Source organism: Agelaius tricolor, unplaced genomic scaffold, assembly GCF_023055355.1.
Source record: "Agelaius tricolor isolate 1412-34295 unplaced genomic scaffold, bAgeTri1.0.p SCAF_28, whole genome shotgun sequence".
NCBI classification, from domain to species: domain Eukaryota; kingdom Metazoa; phylum Chordata; class Aves; order Passeriformes; family Icteridae; genus Agelaius; species Agelaius tricolor.
Genome location: NW_027269288.1, coordinates 3,528,089 through 3,542,829, shown reverse-complemented (window position 1 = coordinate 3,542,829; position 14,741 = coordinate 3,528,089). Strand labels below are relative to the sequence as shown.

General features: G+C 47.0%; 1 protein-coding gene across 13 annotated transcripts in view; it reads left to right on the top strand.

Annotated features, from left to right (window-relative positions):
* Positions 1-6,987, top strand: part of EIF4G3 (eukaryotic translation initiation factor 4 gamma 3) — a 147,957-nt gene extending 140,970 nt beyond the window's left edge. For all 13 annotated transcript variants that reach the window (XM_071449272.1, XM_071449271.1, XM_071449270.1 and 10 more), the window contains 5 exons: positions 1,266-1,364; positions 2,205-2,351; positions 3,421-3,502; positions 4,827-4,973; positions 5,935-6,987. In XM_071449272.1, the coding sequence (XP_071305373.1) occupies positions 1,266-1,364; positions 2,205-2,351; positions 3,421-3,502; positions 4,827-4,973; positions 5,935-6,116 (657 nt within the window). In that variant the 3' untranslated portion in view covers positions 6,117-6,987. The remainder of the gene's footprint in view (positions 1-1,265; positions 1,365-2,204; positions 2,352-3,420; positions 3,503-4,826; positions 4,974-5,934) is intronic.
* Positions 6,988-14,741: the final 7,754 nt, after the last annotated feature.

Genomic DNA, 14,741 nt, shown 5'->3' with positions numbered 1-14,741 from the left:
TTTTTTTTTTTTTTTTTTTTTTTTTTTTTTTTTTGGTTCATTTTATTTTTGATTCAGCTGAATCCTACACTTTGGATAGTGTCTATTTCCAACCCTGTAAAATCCCTCACTTGCCTTTTTTTTTTTTGTTTGTTTGTTTTTTCAAGCATGCATTCAAGTAAGGTTGAATGTTCCAGGAGCATTTCAGTCCAACAGTGCAAAGAGTGACTTTTTATTTATTTATTTTAGTCTTGTGCTTGTTTGGACAGTCAACTTCCATTTTTTTTTTAAACTATTCTGTGAAAGAAAAGCTGCTGTGCTCTGGGTGTGGAAGCACAGCCTTGGGTCTCTGTTTCTGCCACAGCTTTCTGATCAGATCTTGTCCAGTCCAAGACTTGGACTTGGGTATTTCAGTGTAACATCAGCCATCTAACCCAGATCTTGGTGGATCAGAGCAGGAACTACGCACAGTTGGCTCTTAACAACCTGTATTGTAAACTGAAAATTGTAATCTGCTTTGTAAACTGAAAATCAGGCAGCATTTCTCAGCTTGACTTAGGCTGCTCAGTGATCTCCTGTGAGCAGGTGCTGTAAGGTGAAACTTTGGCAAAGCATTTGGGTGAAAAGAGCTGGTTGTGCTCAGCATTTTTCTTCTTGTCAGAACTGTGTGTGTCAGAACTGTGCTCTCTGAGGCAGGAGGCTCAAAGGTCAGTGTGACATTAGAGGCTGCAAAAGGTTGAACTGTCTGTGCTCAAAGGCACTGCTCTCAAGGTTTGCATAAACTCTAGGAACTGAAGAGAGGATTTGGGATTATGTGCCTGAATTGGAGGCTTGGTTTCTGCACAGAAAACAGCTGAGTGAATGAGGAGTTCTCTCAAAGGAGCAGATTGCCAGAGCCTTCCTGTCAAGGCAAGGGAGTGTGTGATGGAGCAAGGCAGGAGCAGGGGCTGAGTCAGGTGTGGAAGGTGCCCTGTCCCACGTGTCACTGCTCTGGGTCCCCCGTGTCACTCCTGCCTTGCCCATTCCCATCACGAGGCGCTGCCCACCTGACAGGATGTGCATCCCTGGGGGACTGCACATGGGGCTGCTCTGCAGCACATGGGGCTCCTCTGCAGCACATGGGGCTCCTCCTGCACGGGGTCTCCAGATGTTCTCACTCGTTGCTGGGTGTGTGTGGGGTGCCTGAACTGTCCTTTATTCCTCCTGACACAGCTGCACCATTCCGGCCCCTGTGAGTTGCCAGGGTGTCCCTCAGCTCTTTAAAGGGACAAACTCTTGTGTTTCAGAGCCATAAGAAAGTGGGAGCCTTATGGAGGGAGTCTGGCCTCAGTTGGAAGGACTACTTGCCCGAAGGGGAGGATGTACATACCTTTCTCATGGAACAGGTGAGTTCACATCATTTGTTTGATTATCCTGTTTGTTCATCCTCTTCCATCCTTTGCTTATGTGCAGTTGGAATATGGGGTGAGGTGTCTCCAAGTTGGTGTAGATGATTTCCAAGATGATTTCAGCACCACCTTGTGAAGCACAGGGAGGACAAGCCTGTCCCTGCTGCTCCCAGACACACATCTTCAGTCACCTGGCTTCCTCTAGGAAACCTGTTTCTCCAGCTGGGAAAAAAACATTCAATAATGAGTTTTAGAGCAAGGACAGACAATCTGCAGAAGGGCCACAATTAATGGTGGCAGTTATTCACTCATCCACCTTGGGTTATGGTCCTGGAGCGAGCCAGGACTGATGGAGGCCCCTCACCTCCTGCTGGTGCTGCTCCTCAGGAAGTCACTGTCTCCCTTTGGAGCTCTGAGTGATCCACTGCCCTGTTCTGGCACTTTGGGAGTGCTGCAGGAAATGAAATTATTCCCATGGACTGGGCCTTGCTGAGGGGACTGCAGCTCTTCTGTCACAGTTCTCAAGGAATTGGGGCATTGGCTGCAATTCCTTTGAGCCAGTGCCAGCTCTGGTTGTTGCATTCCAGCCCCCATAGCTCCAGCCAGGCAATGCACACTTGATTTTGTGCTGGAGCTGATCTTTGCTGGATAATGGAGTTCCCATGTGTAAAATGCTTCCTAACCTTTGGAACAGGGAAAGTTGATATTGTAACGATAACTGAGCAGCTGAGAGATGCCAGGAAGCAAAATTAAATGGAGTTTCCTGCTTCAGTGTGGTGTAATTCAGGCTAGGAAAGTACATTTCACTAATTCTCATCATCACATGTGGTGTTGCAGAAGTTGGAATTCACGGAGTCTGACTGTTCCAGTTCCTCAGAAGCACTTTCAGAGAAAGAACTGTCTGCAGAAGAGCTGAACAAGCAGCTGGAAAAACTCATTGTTGAGGACAAGGCGAATGATGAACAAATCTTTGATTGGGTAGAGGTACAAAGAGATTTTCACCCTCCTTGCAGACTGCTTACCTGCTTTTGTAAATATGTTCTGATCTGAACCTCTCAGCTTATGGGACACTGTGAGGATTTGGTCTGTGCAATCAACACTTCCAAAGAATTAAAATCTAAATTATAATCAGTATTTAAGAGTCAGTTTTAGGAAGGAAGGCTTTTAGCCTTATTAACTGTGTAACCTTTTAAATACTGTAGACTTTCTGACACTGAATATCCTGCTTCTGCCACTTAGTGTATTTTAGATGTACACTGCTACATTGTTTCTTCATAAAATAGGGAAGAGAAGCTTCTCACTATTTTTTCCCGACATGACCTCTCCAAATTTCCCACTGTAAAAACATCCTGGGCAGTCACTGAGAGCACCTTTTCCCAGTGCACTGGGCCAGGCACTGGAAGAGAAAATAAAAACAAAGAAAAAGAAAGAGGAAAAGGCCAATCAAGCCACTGGTGTTTGCTCTCAGTCTCTGCCTTCTTTAACTCAGGTGTTTAGTGTCTGAAATTAAACCCAACCTATGCATTTACCTCTGTGCTTGTACTAAACCTTGGTCAGCTTCAGTTCAGTTATTTCTGTGGCAGAGCAAGGTGTTAGAAATGTCATTTTTCCACTGCTGTTAGAGGAGTTGAGAGTGGAATGAAAGCAGCACTGAAAACCTGGGATCACCCACAGGCTCTTTGGAGCCTTGGACAGTTTCCACAGCCATTCCCTGGATTTCTTTTACAAAGCAAACAATCTCCACCCAAGGAGCACGCTGTGAAGGTGGTTGGAAAAGCCCAAGACTCTCTGGGACTGTTGTGAGGGCATTGCAGGAGCCCAGCGGGGCTGGTTTGGTTCACAGCTCCTTGTGGGAGGTGCTCAGAGGCACAAGGATCCCAGGGGAGCTGCTGATGCTCCTGAGGGAGCTCCAGGAGTGAGGGGGGAGCTGAGTGTGCAGGGCTGAGCTGGGTTTGTGCACAGCAGAGCTGAGCCTGGACTTGCTGCCAGGTTCAGCACTGGAGTTTTGCAGCCCTGCAGTGTTTTTAACTGGTCCATTTCCTCTCGATTCCAGGCTAATCTAGATGAAAGCCAGATGAGTTCACCTACATTCCTTAGAGCTTTAATGACAGCAGTTTGTAAAGCAGCTATTATAGGTGAGTAACTTGCAGTGTAAACACCACACAACCAAACTGCAAAGAATTATTTGGTATTTTTGAGGTTTATATCACATTTCCCTGGCCAAGGCTGTGTTTTGTCTCACACTAAGGCTTTTTCATCACTTGGGATTGTGCCTGAGAGCAGGGTGTCCCTTCCCCATGTGACAGCTGGGTGCTTTGCTGGGTATAGAGTTCCTGAGGTGACCCTGGTGTGTCCCAGTGTGAGCAGGGCTCTCAGACAGCTCTGGGTAATGCCAGGTTGCTCATTGATTTTCTTAATGAAGGTGGAAATGACTGAGATCACCGTTCAGGCAATTAACATTTCCACTCCTGTGGCAGCAAAGATGTGTGGGCAGCAGGAAGAAGCCAGTCTGGGGCTCAGGCTTGTGAGAGTTTTCTGTCCAAAGTTTCAGTTTTGGAAGGAGGGGTTATGGGGAGTGCCTGACTGTACAGCTGGAAACACAGGGAAGGAAAGGCTCCAGAGCCAGACACGTGAGCCTCGAGCCCTCAGTGGGGCTTGAGTAAAGCACTGCAGCCTGAAACATCTGCTCAGATCACTTGGTTTGCTTCAACTTCACTGTTGGCATCTGGCACAGCAAAAAGTGCTGCTTGTAAAGGGTCTGGTTCTGCTCTGAGCTGTGATGTCAGGGAGAGAACAGGGCTGGATTCCACCAGTGAGGGAGGGGAGGGACAGGCCAGCTCCTTCCTCTCTCTGGGAGCAGAGCCCTGCTTGTGCCACCTAGTGTTAGCAGAGACACAGGACTTCATTTCCAGTGCTTAAGGGATCCCTGTTGTGTAAGGAAAATCATCCTCTGGTGTAAATTTTGAGCTTGCCTCTGACTGAGTTTTTTCTTTTGTTTTCAAAATATCACTTAATTGGGTTGCATGATCTACTTGAAAGCTGCTGAATAATTCATCCTTGTGGCTGATGGACTTCTAATGCATATTTTTATATATTCACTATTTCCTGTATCATGCGCAAGTTATGATTTCTCTTTCTGGTATTTTTAGAAAAAAAAGAATTTTCTAAAACCCTTTTTAATGCAGTTGCCTCTGGAGACACCATTTACACTGCAAAGTAAGGTTGTGCTGCTTCTGCTTGTGTTAGAGCTGGGGTCACTGCAGGCAGTGAACGTGGGGAACTGTAAGGACCAAGACTTCCAGAAATAGCCATTAACCAAAAATACTTCCTTTTGTTTCTCATCCTCCTTTTCTCTCCACTCTGAACTGTGTTTGTGATTGCTGTTTGCATTAGTAAAGGCAGTCAAAGACCTGTCCCTGTCCCATGGTTGCTGACCCTGCTTTCTCCTCCTCTCCCCAGCGGACTCTTCCAGCTTCCGAGTGGACACTGCTGTGATCAAACAGAGAGTGCCCATCTTACTCAAGTACCTGGACTCAGACACAGAGAAGGAACTACAAGCACTTTATGCACTACAAGCATCAATAGTAAAACTTGATCAACCTCCTAGTAAGTGTTGCCTCTGTGCTGGGGTTTTGAGCCTGGATAAGGGCAGGGGGTTCTGTGGGAGATGGAAACAGGATGTACTTTCCTTACCTCTGTAGGTAGCTGATGAGAGAAGCTGGTGAGGGTGGGCTCAGCTTGTCCAGATCCCAGGTTTTTAGAGCAGCTCAAATGCTGCTCTAAAAATGCTGGTGAGGGTGGGTTCAGCTTGTCCAGATCCCAGGTTTTTAGAGCAGCTCAAGTTCCCAAATGCTTGGCCAGAGGCTGGCTCTTCTTTTGGTTGTTCCTGTGAGCAGCCACACAGAAGGAAGGACAAACCTCTGCTGATAAAAAGAGAGCAAAAAAAGAGCAGTAAAAAATAATCTGAGTTTGCAGTACCTGGGTGTGTGACACCATGGGTGTTGTTATTGCATTGCTACTCCACAGATGTCTGGGCTTGGAGGGAATAAAATGAGTTGGTCAACTGATGAATTTTGTCCCAGAGATGCTCCAGAAAACCCTTGTGGGACAAGAGGCAAGGGAGTACCCAAAGAAGCAGGGATTCCCAGAGAATCTACAGCACAAAATGAGTTTTGAGTGGCTCAAAACATCCAACATGATCATCCTTAGTGCCCTTTATGACATTAGCTGGGCATTATCTCTCTGATGAGCCACAAAAATCCAGGCTTGGAGGGAATCCAGCCATGTGGTGCAGAGGAGATGGGCTCCCAGAGCTGCTGGGCTCCTGCTTGCCAGCCAGTCTCTAGATAAGATATTGATAACATATTCCCACAGCTGCTTTGCCAGCTCTCCCTCTCCTCTGACAGTGGCAGAGGGGTCGGTTTTCCCCCTCACCTGGGTGTGAGCAGCCAGAAGCAATAACTGAGTGTTGTCCTTGTCCCTCCATCTCCCGTGCCAAGAGGTCGCGTTGATCCCTTTATGTCAGCCAGGGCTGACAGATGTCGCTGCCTTTATTCCATTACTGCAGATTTGTTGCGGATGTTTTTTGATTGCCTGTATGACGAGGAGGTCATTTCGGAGGATGCCTTCTACAAGTGGGAAAGCAGCAAGGACCCGGCGGAGCAGAACGGGAAAGGAGTAGCGCTGAAATCCGTCACGGCGTTCTTCACGTGGCTACGGGAGGCCGAAGAGGAGTCAGAGGATAATTAAAACTTAAAAATACAGATTTAAAACAAACAAACAAACAAAAAAAAAAGAAACAATTTAAGTATTTTTTTAAAAAGTTTCACGTCTTCGCCAATCACAGTGCAGCAAGGCCAATTCTCTCTCGCAGACCCCCCTTGCCCCACGCACGCACGAGTGGGAGAGGTAAAACCCGATAAACACCGAGGTGATCATGGAGGCAAAAAGGTACTTGAAAACAAACCCACAAAAAGTAAACTTCAAACCTGAGGGCGGGAGCACTAAACCAAAATACATGTATTATTTATAGAAAATATTTTCTGTTTTAATCTTTTTCTTTTCTTTTTAAACAAGGACTCATACTTAGGAAAACACACAGCAAAACGAATCTGTTTAGCAAAAACAAGTTGAAAACTTTTAATTTATTATTTTAAGGACTGCAAATGCCAGTGTAATTTTTAAATTTGCAGTTTCTGTAAACAAATTGTATAATAGAACAAAAGCAAAGAAATAAATTTCCCTCCCCTTCATACGCACCTCAGTTTTGTTTCAAAGCATGATAAACCAACAAAACTTTGAAGGGGGTTGGGGTGAGCTAGATGAGGACAAGATCAATTTTTTTTTATTGTCATCAGATTTTTCTGCCTGCCTCTCAGCTTGCTTCAGAAATTTAAAAAGAAAATAGTAATCAAACCATACATAACCTTGGATCGGAAGAAAAATGCATTTGAGAAAACCGCAGCGGACCAGAGTGCTCCGAAAATAACTCATTGAAAACCGTGCTACCCCGGGGAAAAAAGTACTAGTGATACTTTGAGAACCTTTAGAGCAACTTTAAGGCTTGTAAATACATAGAACAAATATTTAAAAAAAAAAAAAAAAAAAAAAAAGAAAGAAATTGACTCAATACTATTTCTTTTCACTTTCAAAATATAAAGAACAAAATAAAGACAAACATTGCAAGTTTAAAAGAAAGTAAAACGACTTCTCCTTTGACAGCTGCTGAATGTGTGCACCATCCTGAGCGGTGCTGGCTTCCTTGGCATGCCGTAGGTCCTCGGGCCCAAATTGTGTACATATTGTGTGTGTCTGTATGTGTGACTACCAAAAATGAAGGGTGAGAGCAATTGTTGTTTAAAAAAAGGAAAAAAAAACGCAAAAAGGGGATTCAGTTGTGCCGAGAAGCCCCGGGCCAAGGAGCGGCCGGTGGCTGCGGGGCCGAGCGGGAGCCGGGAGCGGTTGGTCCCCAGGCTGGGACGTGACCTCAGGGCGGACGGTGCCCGACCCCAGCTGGGTCTCTGGGACGTGGATCAGAGGGGACTTGTGACCCTGGCAGCTCCGGAGCCGCAGCTGTGAGAGCCGAGATCCGACAGCCCACGGCAGGAGGGTGCAGGATGCAGGAGCGGCGCTGCCCATCCTGTGCGTGCCAGCACAGCCAGGGCACAGCCACAGCCCTGGGAACCCTTCCCGTGCCCAGGGGGACCCGGGCTGCTGCTCCAGACCCAGCTGCTGCCAGCCAAGATGAGCTCACTGAGAGGATCACCTGCCATCAAGGACTCTGCCAGGCTGGGGAAGCCCTGAAATGTGCTTTGTGAACTGTGGGCCATGGACCGTGAGTAACCTGTGGAGCATTTGCTGGGGGTGTCTGCAGCACTGACTGCTCACATGATGCTGTCTTTTTCTTTCCAGCTGCTAAATCACTTCTTTAAAAAAAAAAAAAAAAACAACAACAAAAAGAAACAAAAAAAAAAAGGGAAGAAAGCCTACAAATACATTACTTTCCTAATCTTACTTTTACATGTAAACAATTGCTGTACTTGCCTGAGGATGTGATTTGATCACCACGGGGAAGGGAGGAGGTGCCTGGTTGTGGCCAGAGGGGAGAGGTCCATGAGACACTTTCCCTGTTAACGTGTTCCACCCCATGAATCTGAGCTAGAGAATCCATGGCCTAAAACACTAGAGCATTGTTTGGTTATTTTTTTTTTTTAGTAACAATAAAACACTTTTCTCTGATGTTTTGTTAAAAAAAAAGAAAAAGAAAAAATATTCTCACCGTTCCTGTATGCTCATGTATCTGCATGTACCACACCCAGTGATGCCTCAGCCTCACCATTGGGCCCAGAGGTTTGGATGGGTTCTCAAGGTCTCCAAAAGGTCTGTCCCCACAGACCCCCTCCAGCAGGGCTCCAGGGGTGTGTGTTACACCTCTGCAGAAGGTCATGTGGGTGCTCTTCTTCCAAAAGGCTTTTTTTTGAGAGGTGCTTTGTAGCAGTTAAATAGTTGAATTAAATGGATGCCAGTTTGTATGTAAATAAGGGTAAATATTGCCAAGTTGGTGTGGGCAAATGGTGGAATTCCTCTCAGGGTAGGCAGTGTCAGAGCCTGCTGGGAATGTGAGTGTGCAAGGACTGATTTCTCTCTCATTGCCTTGGATTGGAAAGGACAGACTTGCTGCAGAGCCTTTGAACAGCCCTGTGAATCCCTGAGTGTGTCAGGGCTGGGGAATCTGTCTGGGGAGCTGGAACCTTCTGGCTCAAAGAGTTGGAAAAGCACTGCCTGGAGGGAATGGGAATTGCCAGCAGGTGGGTACAGGTGAGGTGAGAAAATCTTTCCCCTTTTTGTTAGAGTGTTTAATGATTCCAGGAGGTGAGAACTTGCCCTGTTAGTGTCCTGCAAAGGCCAGGAAGGGCCTTCTCAGAGATTTTCATGAGAGGTTTTTCAGAATTACCCAAAGCTGGGTTTGGCTTCTCTGAAGTTCAATCAGCTGCACACTGGATGCTGTGAGCAGGGTATGCACAAGGCCTTGAGGTCTCCAGCTGTGGATGTGTCACCTGAAGTTTCAGCTTCCCAGCAATGTCACTGCAAGGAGCAGAACTCTGACTCCTTCCTCTGCTCCTGCTGTGTTCTGTGCCATGCATTTACTGCACCCAGTTGCTTTCCAGTTTCCTTCTAGGAAAGGAAAACAGGTTTGCAGGTGGTTGTGGCTCCTCAGGATACGGCTCATGAAAGATCTTTGGAACCAGTTTCTTGTGAAGGGTGTTAAAATATAAAAAACCTGTAAGGTATATGAAATAGAAAAGGGAATTATTAATTAAAACAGGTTCCCATGGAATGCAATTTGCAGGAGCCTCATTTTGTGTAAGTGAGGAGAGATGAGCAGGTTTATACCAAGAATGCTGCAGGTTATGCTGAGGTATTTCCTCCTACTCTTGATCCTCTTGAATCACATCTTGTGTGCAGGCAGGGGGGTTAAGGCAGCTCAGCATGGAAGAGCAGCATTAGAACCAATTCTGCTGCTGGGAACCTCCTTTTCCCAAGGCTGGGCACAGTCAGCAGCACAGGCAAGGAGCAGATGCATTGCTTACATCCCTCTTCATTACTGAGAATGTCCCCTAACCTGAAGCCATCAAACAGCACATTTGCAGGTCAGGTGTCCACCTAAGGCTGGTTTCTTTCTAGGAAAGGGTTTTCAGAAGAGGATCAGCCATTTCTGGGAATGAAGGCAGGAAATGCACTGATCCTGGATGCTGTGTTCTCTGCTTGTGTCAACATGTTCAGCTTTTACCTTATTCTCCAAAAAAGCTGCAGGTCCAGGAGCAGATCTTGGTGTATGGAAGTGTCTTTTCATAGAACCCTAGAATATGCTGGGTAGGAAGTGACCCATCAGCACCATGGAGTTCAGCTCCTGGGGTTTTTCCTTGGGATCAGCCCTCCCTGCTGCAGGACATGCTAGGCCACGGGGCAGGAGAGGCTCAGGAGAAGGGATTCCTCTGCAGGGGTGGTTTTTAGTGTGCACAAGGCAGGTTTAGTAACTGAGATCAGTTGTTGCTGTGACCCACAGAGCTTTTGTTCCAACCCTATATATTGTTTTTACTAAGAAAGGAAAAGCAGAGTCTCTCAAAAGTCCCCTTAACTTGCTAAGCATTCTGAAAGCATTTAAAGCCAATTGCAGATGTTGGCATCTCATTGCCAGAGGGTGGCTGTGATTGTTCTGCTGCACTTGGTCCCACGATGGGTTGTTGGTAGACACCCCTGGTTGCTTTGTCAGAAGTGTCCTGAGCAGAGCAGAGAAGCTGCTAGCTTGGCCTGTATGCTTGGTTTCTTTCCCAGATTCTGGAGGGTTTAACTTTGGGGGCAGAAAGTTCAAAATCAGACCTCCCCAGAATGCTTTTGTGCCCTTAGAGCCAACAGCCCTGGCCCTGAGGCTCTGAACCTCCTGGAGGAGAGCTGGCTGCAGGCCATGTGTGAGGGTGAGGTGCTGTGTGGGTGGGAGTTGGGCCAGGAATGCTGGGCTCTACCTGGGGGTGAGTCCACTGGGAGGTGTTTGGGCTGGCAAATGCTCCAAGCTCCTGCTTCTCCCAGTCAGGATGGGAACTGGAACTCGGCCTTTGTGCTCTTTGGAAGGTGTTGGCCTGAGCAGTATCTGAAGCCAAGCAGCACCAGCAGGAGCCTGAGCTCTTCACACACCCCTGGCTTTTCATGAGGTGCCAGCCCTGAGGTTTGCACAAGGCCCCACACGTTGACAGAAACTCCAGGTTTGCTGTGCCTGGGGCCAATTGCAACCTGCAACAACTGTAGGGTGGAGTCTGGGGACCAGGAGGCTTCAGCCCAGAGGATCCTGCTTGGCTTTCTTCAGATACACAACCTGCAAGGAGCCATTGGAGGAAAAGCAGCAATGGGCAAAGACCAGCAGCAAGAGATTGATTACCTCAGCTTCCAGCAGCGTGACCAAATCACAAGATCCAAGAAAACCTCAGGTTGTCTACCCTTGTATTTTTCAAGGGGCTCCATTTGCCACCATTGGTGAAGGATTGTGGATCTGCTGTTTGCTGAAATAACTCCTGCTTCTTTAAACACTGCTGTAGGGATGCTGACTGTGGAAAGCTTTGTCATGTGGCACCAGCTTCTCTTTCTCATTTCCAGCTGCTAAATTGTGCTGAAATGGCAACAGGAATAAAACCAGCTCCCACTCCATTCAGTCCTTTCCATAGGGGAATTTGTCCACGTTGCTGGCCCAGCTGCAGGGATGGATATGCTGTGGCTGCAAATGGGAAAGAGGGGAGTAGGCATGGGGAAGGCAGTAGATGCTGCTGGTTGGGAAATGTTGGTGTTACTGAGTGAGGGGAGAGAGCAGTGAAGCTCTTGGCTGTCCTGTTGCAGCCTCCTGCAAGAATTCATGGCAGGTGTTACCCTAAGGCAGAGTTTTACTAAGATCCCAGGGTACAAAGCATTAGTGAGGGGAGCAGAGCCCTGTTAGGAGGGGTTTATCACAGCATTTTGGAGAGGAGCTGCAAAGATCATCTTGGCAGATGCAGCTGGTGCATTCAGTCTCACCTGTGAAGGGAAATGGGTCATTTCAGCATGCAGGGTGAGCTGTTCTGAAGTAACACCTGGTACAAATGCTCTGGGACATTACAGATGGCATGAAGTGAATAATCCATTGGTCCTGGCCACTTCCCCCTCGTGTGAGAGTGCAGGGAATCACTCCCATGAAGGGAGCAGGCACTCAGCACCACCACATCATGAATCCATGACATGGACTCAGCTCACAGCTCTGTCCCACCCAGGGTGTTCTCACACACCAGGATCAGAAACAGAAAATTTGACTCCTCTCTGCAAAACAGGATTTGAGTGTTTTATCTGTTCTCCAAGGAAATGCATCACCTGGATTCTCCAGGCCTCCTGCAGCATCACAAGGTGGATGTTCTGAGCAGGAGCCTGAGCTGCAGCTGAGACATCTCAAAGAAAAGCCAATTGCCAAGATTTTCCACAGAGCAACAAGTGAGCCAGCTCTAGAGCTCTTCCAGCAAGAGCCAGCACCAAAAAAGCTTTCAATTCCTGTTCAGTTGTCTTCCCAGCAAGGCTCACAGGCATGGCACTGCTCTCACACCACAGAGCCAGAGTCCAGCCAGGCTGCTTATGGTGGGGGGCTGAGTGCATGTGAGGCAGCCAAAAATGAGCTTTTGTGGCTGCAAAACCATTGCAGCCAGGAGGTCTGGCAGCAAGTTACTGCCTGCCAGGTGAGGGGAGCAGCTCCTGCCTGCAGCTCACTGGTTTTCATCCAAAACACTCTTTGGTTCAGAGGGAAGGAAATTCCCACTGCCAGATCTCTTACCTGTGGGGAAATGTGGCTTTGGGAGAGCTGTCCCTGTGTGCAGTGTTGAGTTGGTCTTCAGCTGCTCCTTGCTTGGTGGAGGTGTCACTTCATGTGCCTGCTTTGGATAAAATTACTGTAATGCCAAAAGTGGTGCAGAAAAAGAATCACAATTTCCAGCCCCTGGCCCTCCAGTGATGACAGCACCCACCTCATTAGCACTTGGGATCTATTTCAAATTAGGATGTTTCTAGAAAAGCAGCAGCCTGTGGAGGCTGCTCAGTCCATAACATTTTCCTGCTCCACATTCCTGTTGGCTCCAGTGGTGTTTCTATTCTACACTTGCTCCAGAATGAAACCAACTCTGGTATATTTGAGTGTATTTTTATTCACTTGCTAGATTTGATGTAAAAAGTGAGTAGTTTGGTTTGGAAATGCATAGAGGAATGGGATACCCCTTGGAAAGGGGGAAATGTTTGAAAAGATAAGGAAGTAGAACCTTAAGGGTGTGAGTGGGGCAGCTGGGGAGCTCAGCTGGGAGATGGTGTAGAGTGACACTGGGGGAAGTATGGAGAACTAATTATTAGGAAGCTGATAAGGAATAAAGAAATCAAAAGTGATATCTTGAAAGCCATGAAGAGGCAGAGAATATGCATTTGGGGGTTGAAAGCAGAAAAGTAGTGGTTTTTGCATAGAATCAAAGGAGCTGCAAGGGTGACAGTAAGACTGCAGCTGAAAAAAAGTAAAGATGAATTGGAAGAGAATTGTGAGCTGTTCTGGTGATCATTAGAGATGTCTTTGGTGAAGTGAATCAGCAACAAAGTGGAAAATTGTTGTTTAGAGGACTAAAAATCCCTATTTCTACAAGACATGTAAAAGGGAAAAAATCCCTTAATAAGCAAAGTGAGAACTAAAAAAGCAGCTCAGGCATAAAGACAAGGATTATGTGTGTGTCTGCAGGAAGGCAACACCACCACCTGACAGCTCCTTGTGTAATGCTTATTTTACTGTGGGCAGAAAGCCTCTGGAGGTTTGTGTGTGGCTCAACAAGTGAGAGACCCACATGAATTAAATGTTTGGTTCAGTGATGGTCTGGGATTGCTGTGCTTGGCATCACTCCCTGTGCAGGGTCAAGCTGAAGAGAGCAGTGACCATCCCCTCATGGGTGGGCACAGAACCAAAACAGCCTCCTTGGACAGAAATTCAGGGATAATGAGATCTGAAGGTAAGGACCTTCTCAGGGAATACTGGATTAGGTGTATATATGATATTAGACTGGTTTTTCAAAGCACAAGAAGCTGAAGAAGCAGCAGCAGAACATGGAGTTTTAGGGATGAAAGAGCAGAGTGACAGGGAAGAGCTTCCCAGTCTGGTGGTGACTAGAAATGGGCTGGGCTGGAAAAAAGGCAGAAATTCCCCCTGAGCCAGGCGGACACCGGGTCAGAAGGGGATTAAAGGCTTTCTAAAATGTAAAAGCTTGAGGTAAAAGTGGAAAAGCAGAAAATCGACAAAAACTTGGGGTCACAACACCAGAGGCAAGGCCTGAGTGTATTCAGAGCTGAGGTTTGGAGCTGCAGGTCAATGTGGAAACAGCATTTGGCAACAGAGGCACAGCAGGATGGAGAATTATGGGCAGAAGATGATTTCAGCAGGTGCACAGTCTGACAGAGGTAATAAAAAATGTAATAATGTGGCAGATTGCTGTTAACATCACAGAAGGGTGCTTATTAAATTCAAAAGCGTTCACTTTAAATAAAACATGTGGCAAAGTGGGGAAAACGTGAGTTGGTGTAGGGTAAGAAAATCAACACAATAACCCCTGGAACGGAGTTGCCATGGGCAGATTTAAAACCTAATTCAAAGCTGTATCTAAACCAGAAACACAGCAGGTTCTGTGTTTGTAGGAGAAGAACAAGACTGTGGCATTGCTCTGGACACTGGCTGGAAAGAGTAAAAGCCTGGAGTGCAAATTGTGCAGTGACTCCTTGGGGACAAAAGCCACGTGTCTGGGGGATCTGCAAGCAGCACAGCCCAAGGCCAGAGCTGTGGGGAGGCTCAGGGGAGCTCGAAGGGACAGCAAGTTGGAATCCAATGGAATTATTTTCATGGAAAAACCAGTTGGAATCTTACTAGTCCATGGCACCTGCAGGCAGGAAAGGTAATGAGAAGGCTTAGTGCTTATTAACAGTGCTTAGTACTTAGTAAAAGTGTTTAATACTTATTAGAAGTATTTCTGACAGTGATAGTGCTTGACACCATCACAAATAACTCTGGCAGCAGCTCCCTGCTGCAGTCTGATTCCCTGGCTATGGATTTCCCTGTTCCTTCCTCCTGTGCTGGCTCTGAGCTTCCCACAGCTTCATTCCTGTGGGAACAGGAAGAGGGACAGAAATGACACAAACCTGCCCAGAAAGTCGACCAGAGGAGACAGAGCAGTGGGTGGTGATCCAAGGAATCTTCTGTGAAGGGTCTGCTCTTCCCCTCTGGGATGGATTTTGAGGTAAATACCAGAGAAGGAGACAACAACAGCTTTTCTCCTCCACTTGTAGCTCTGT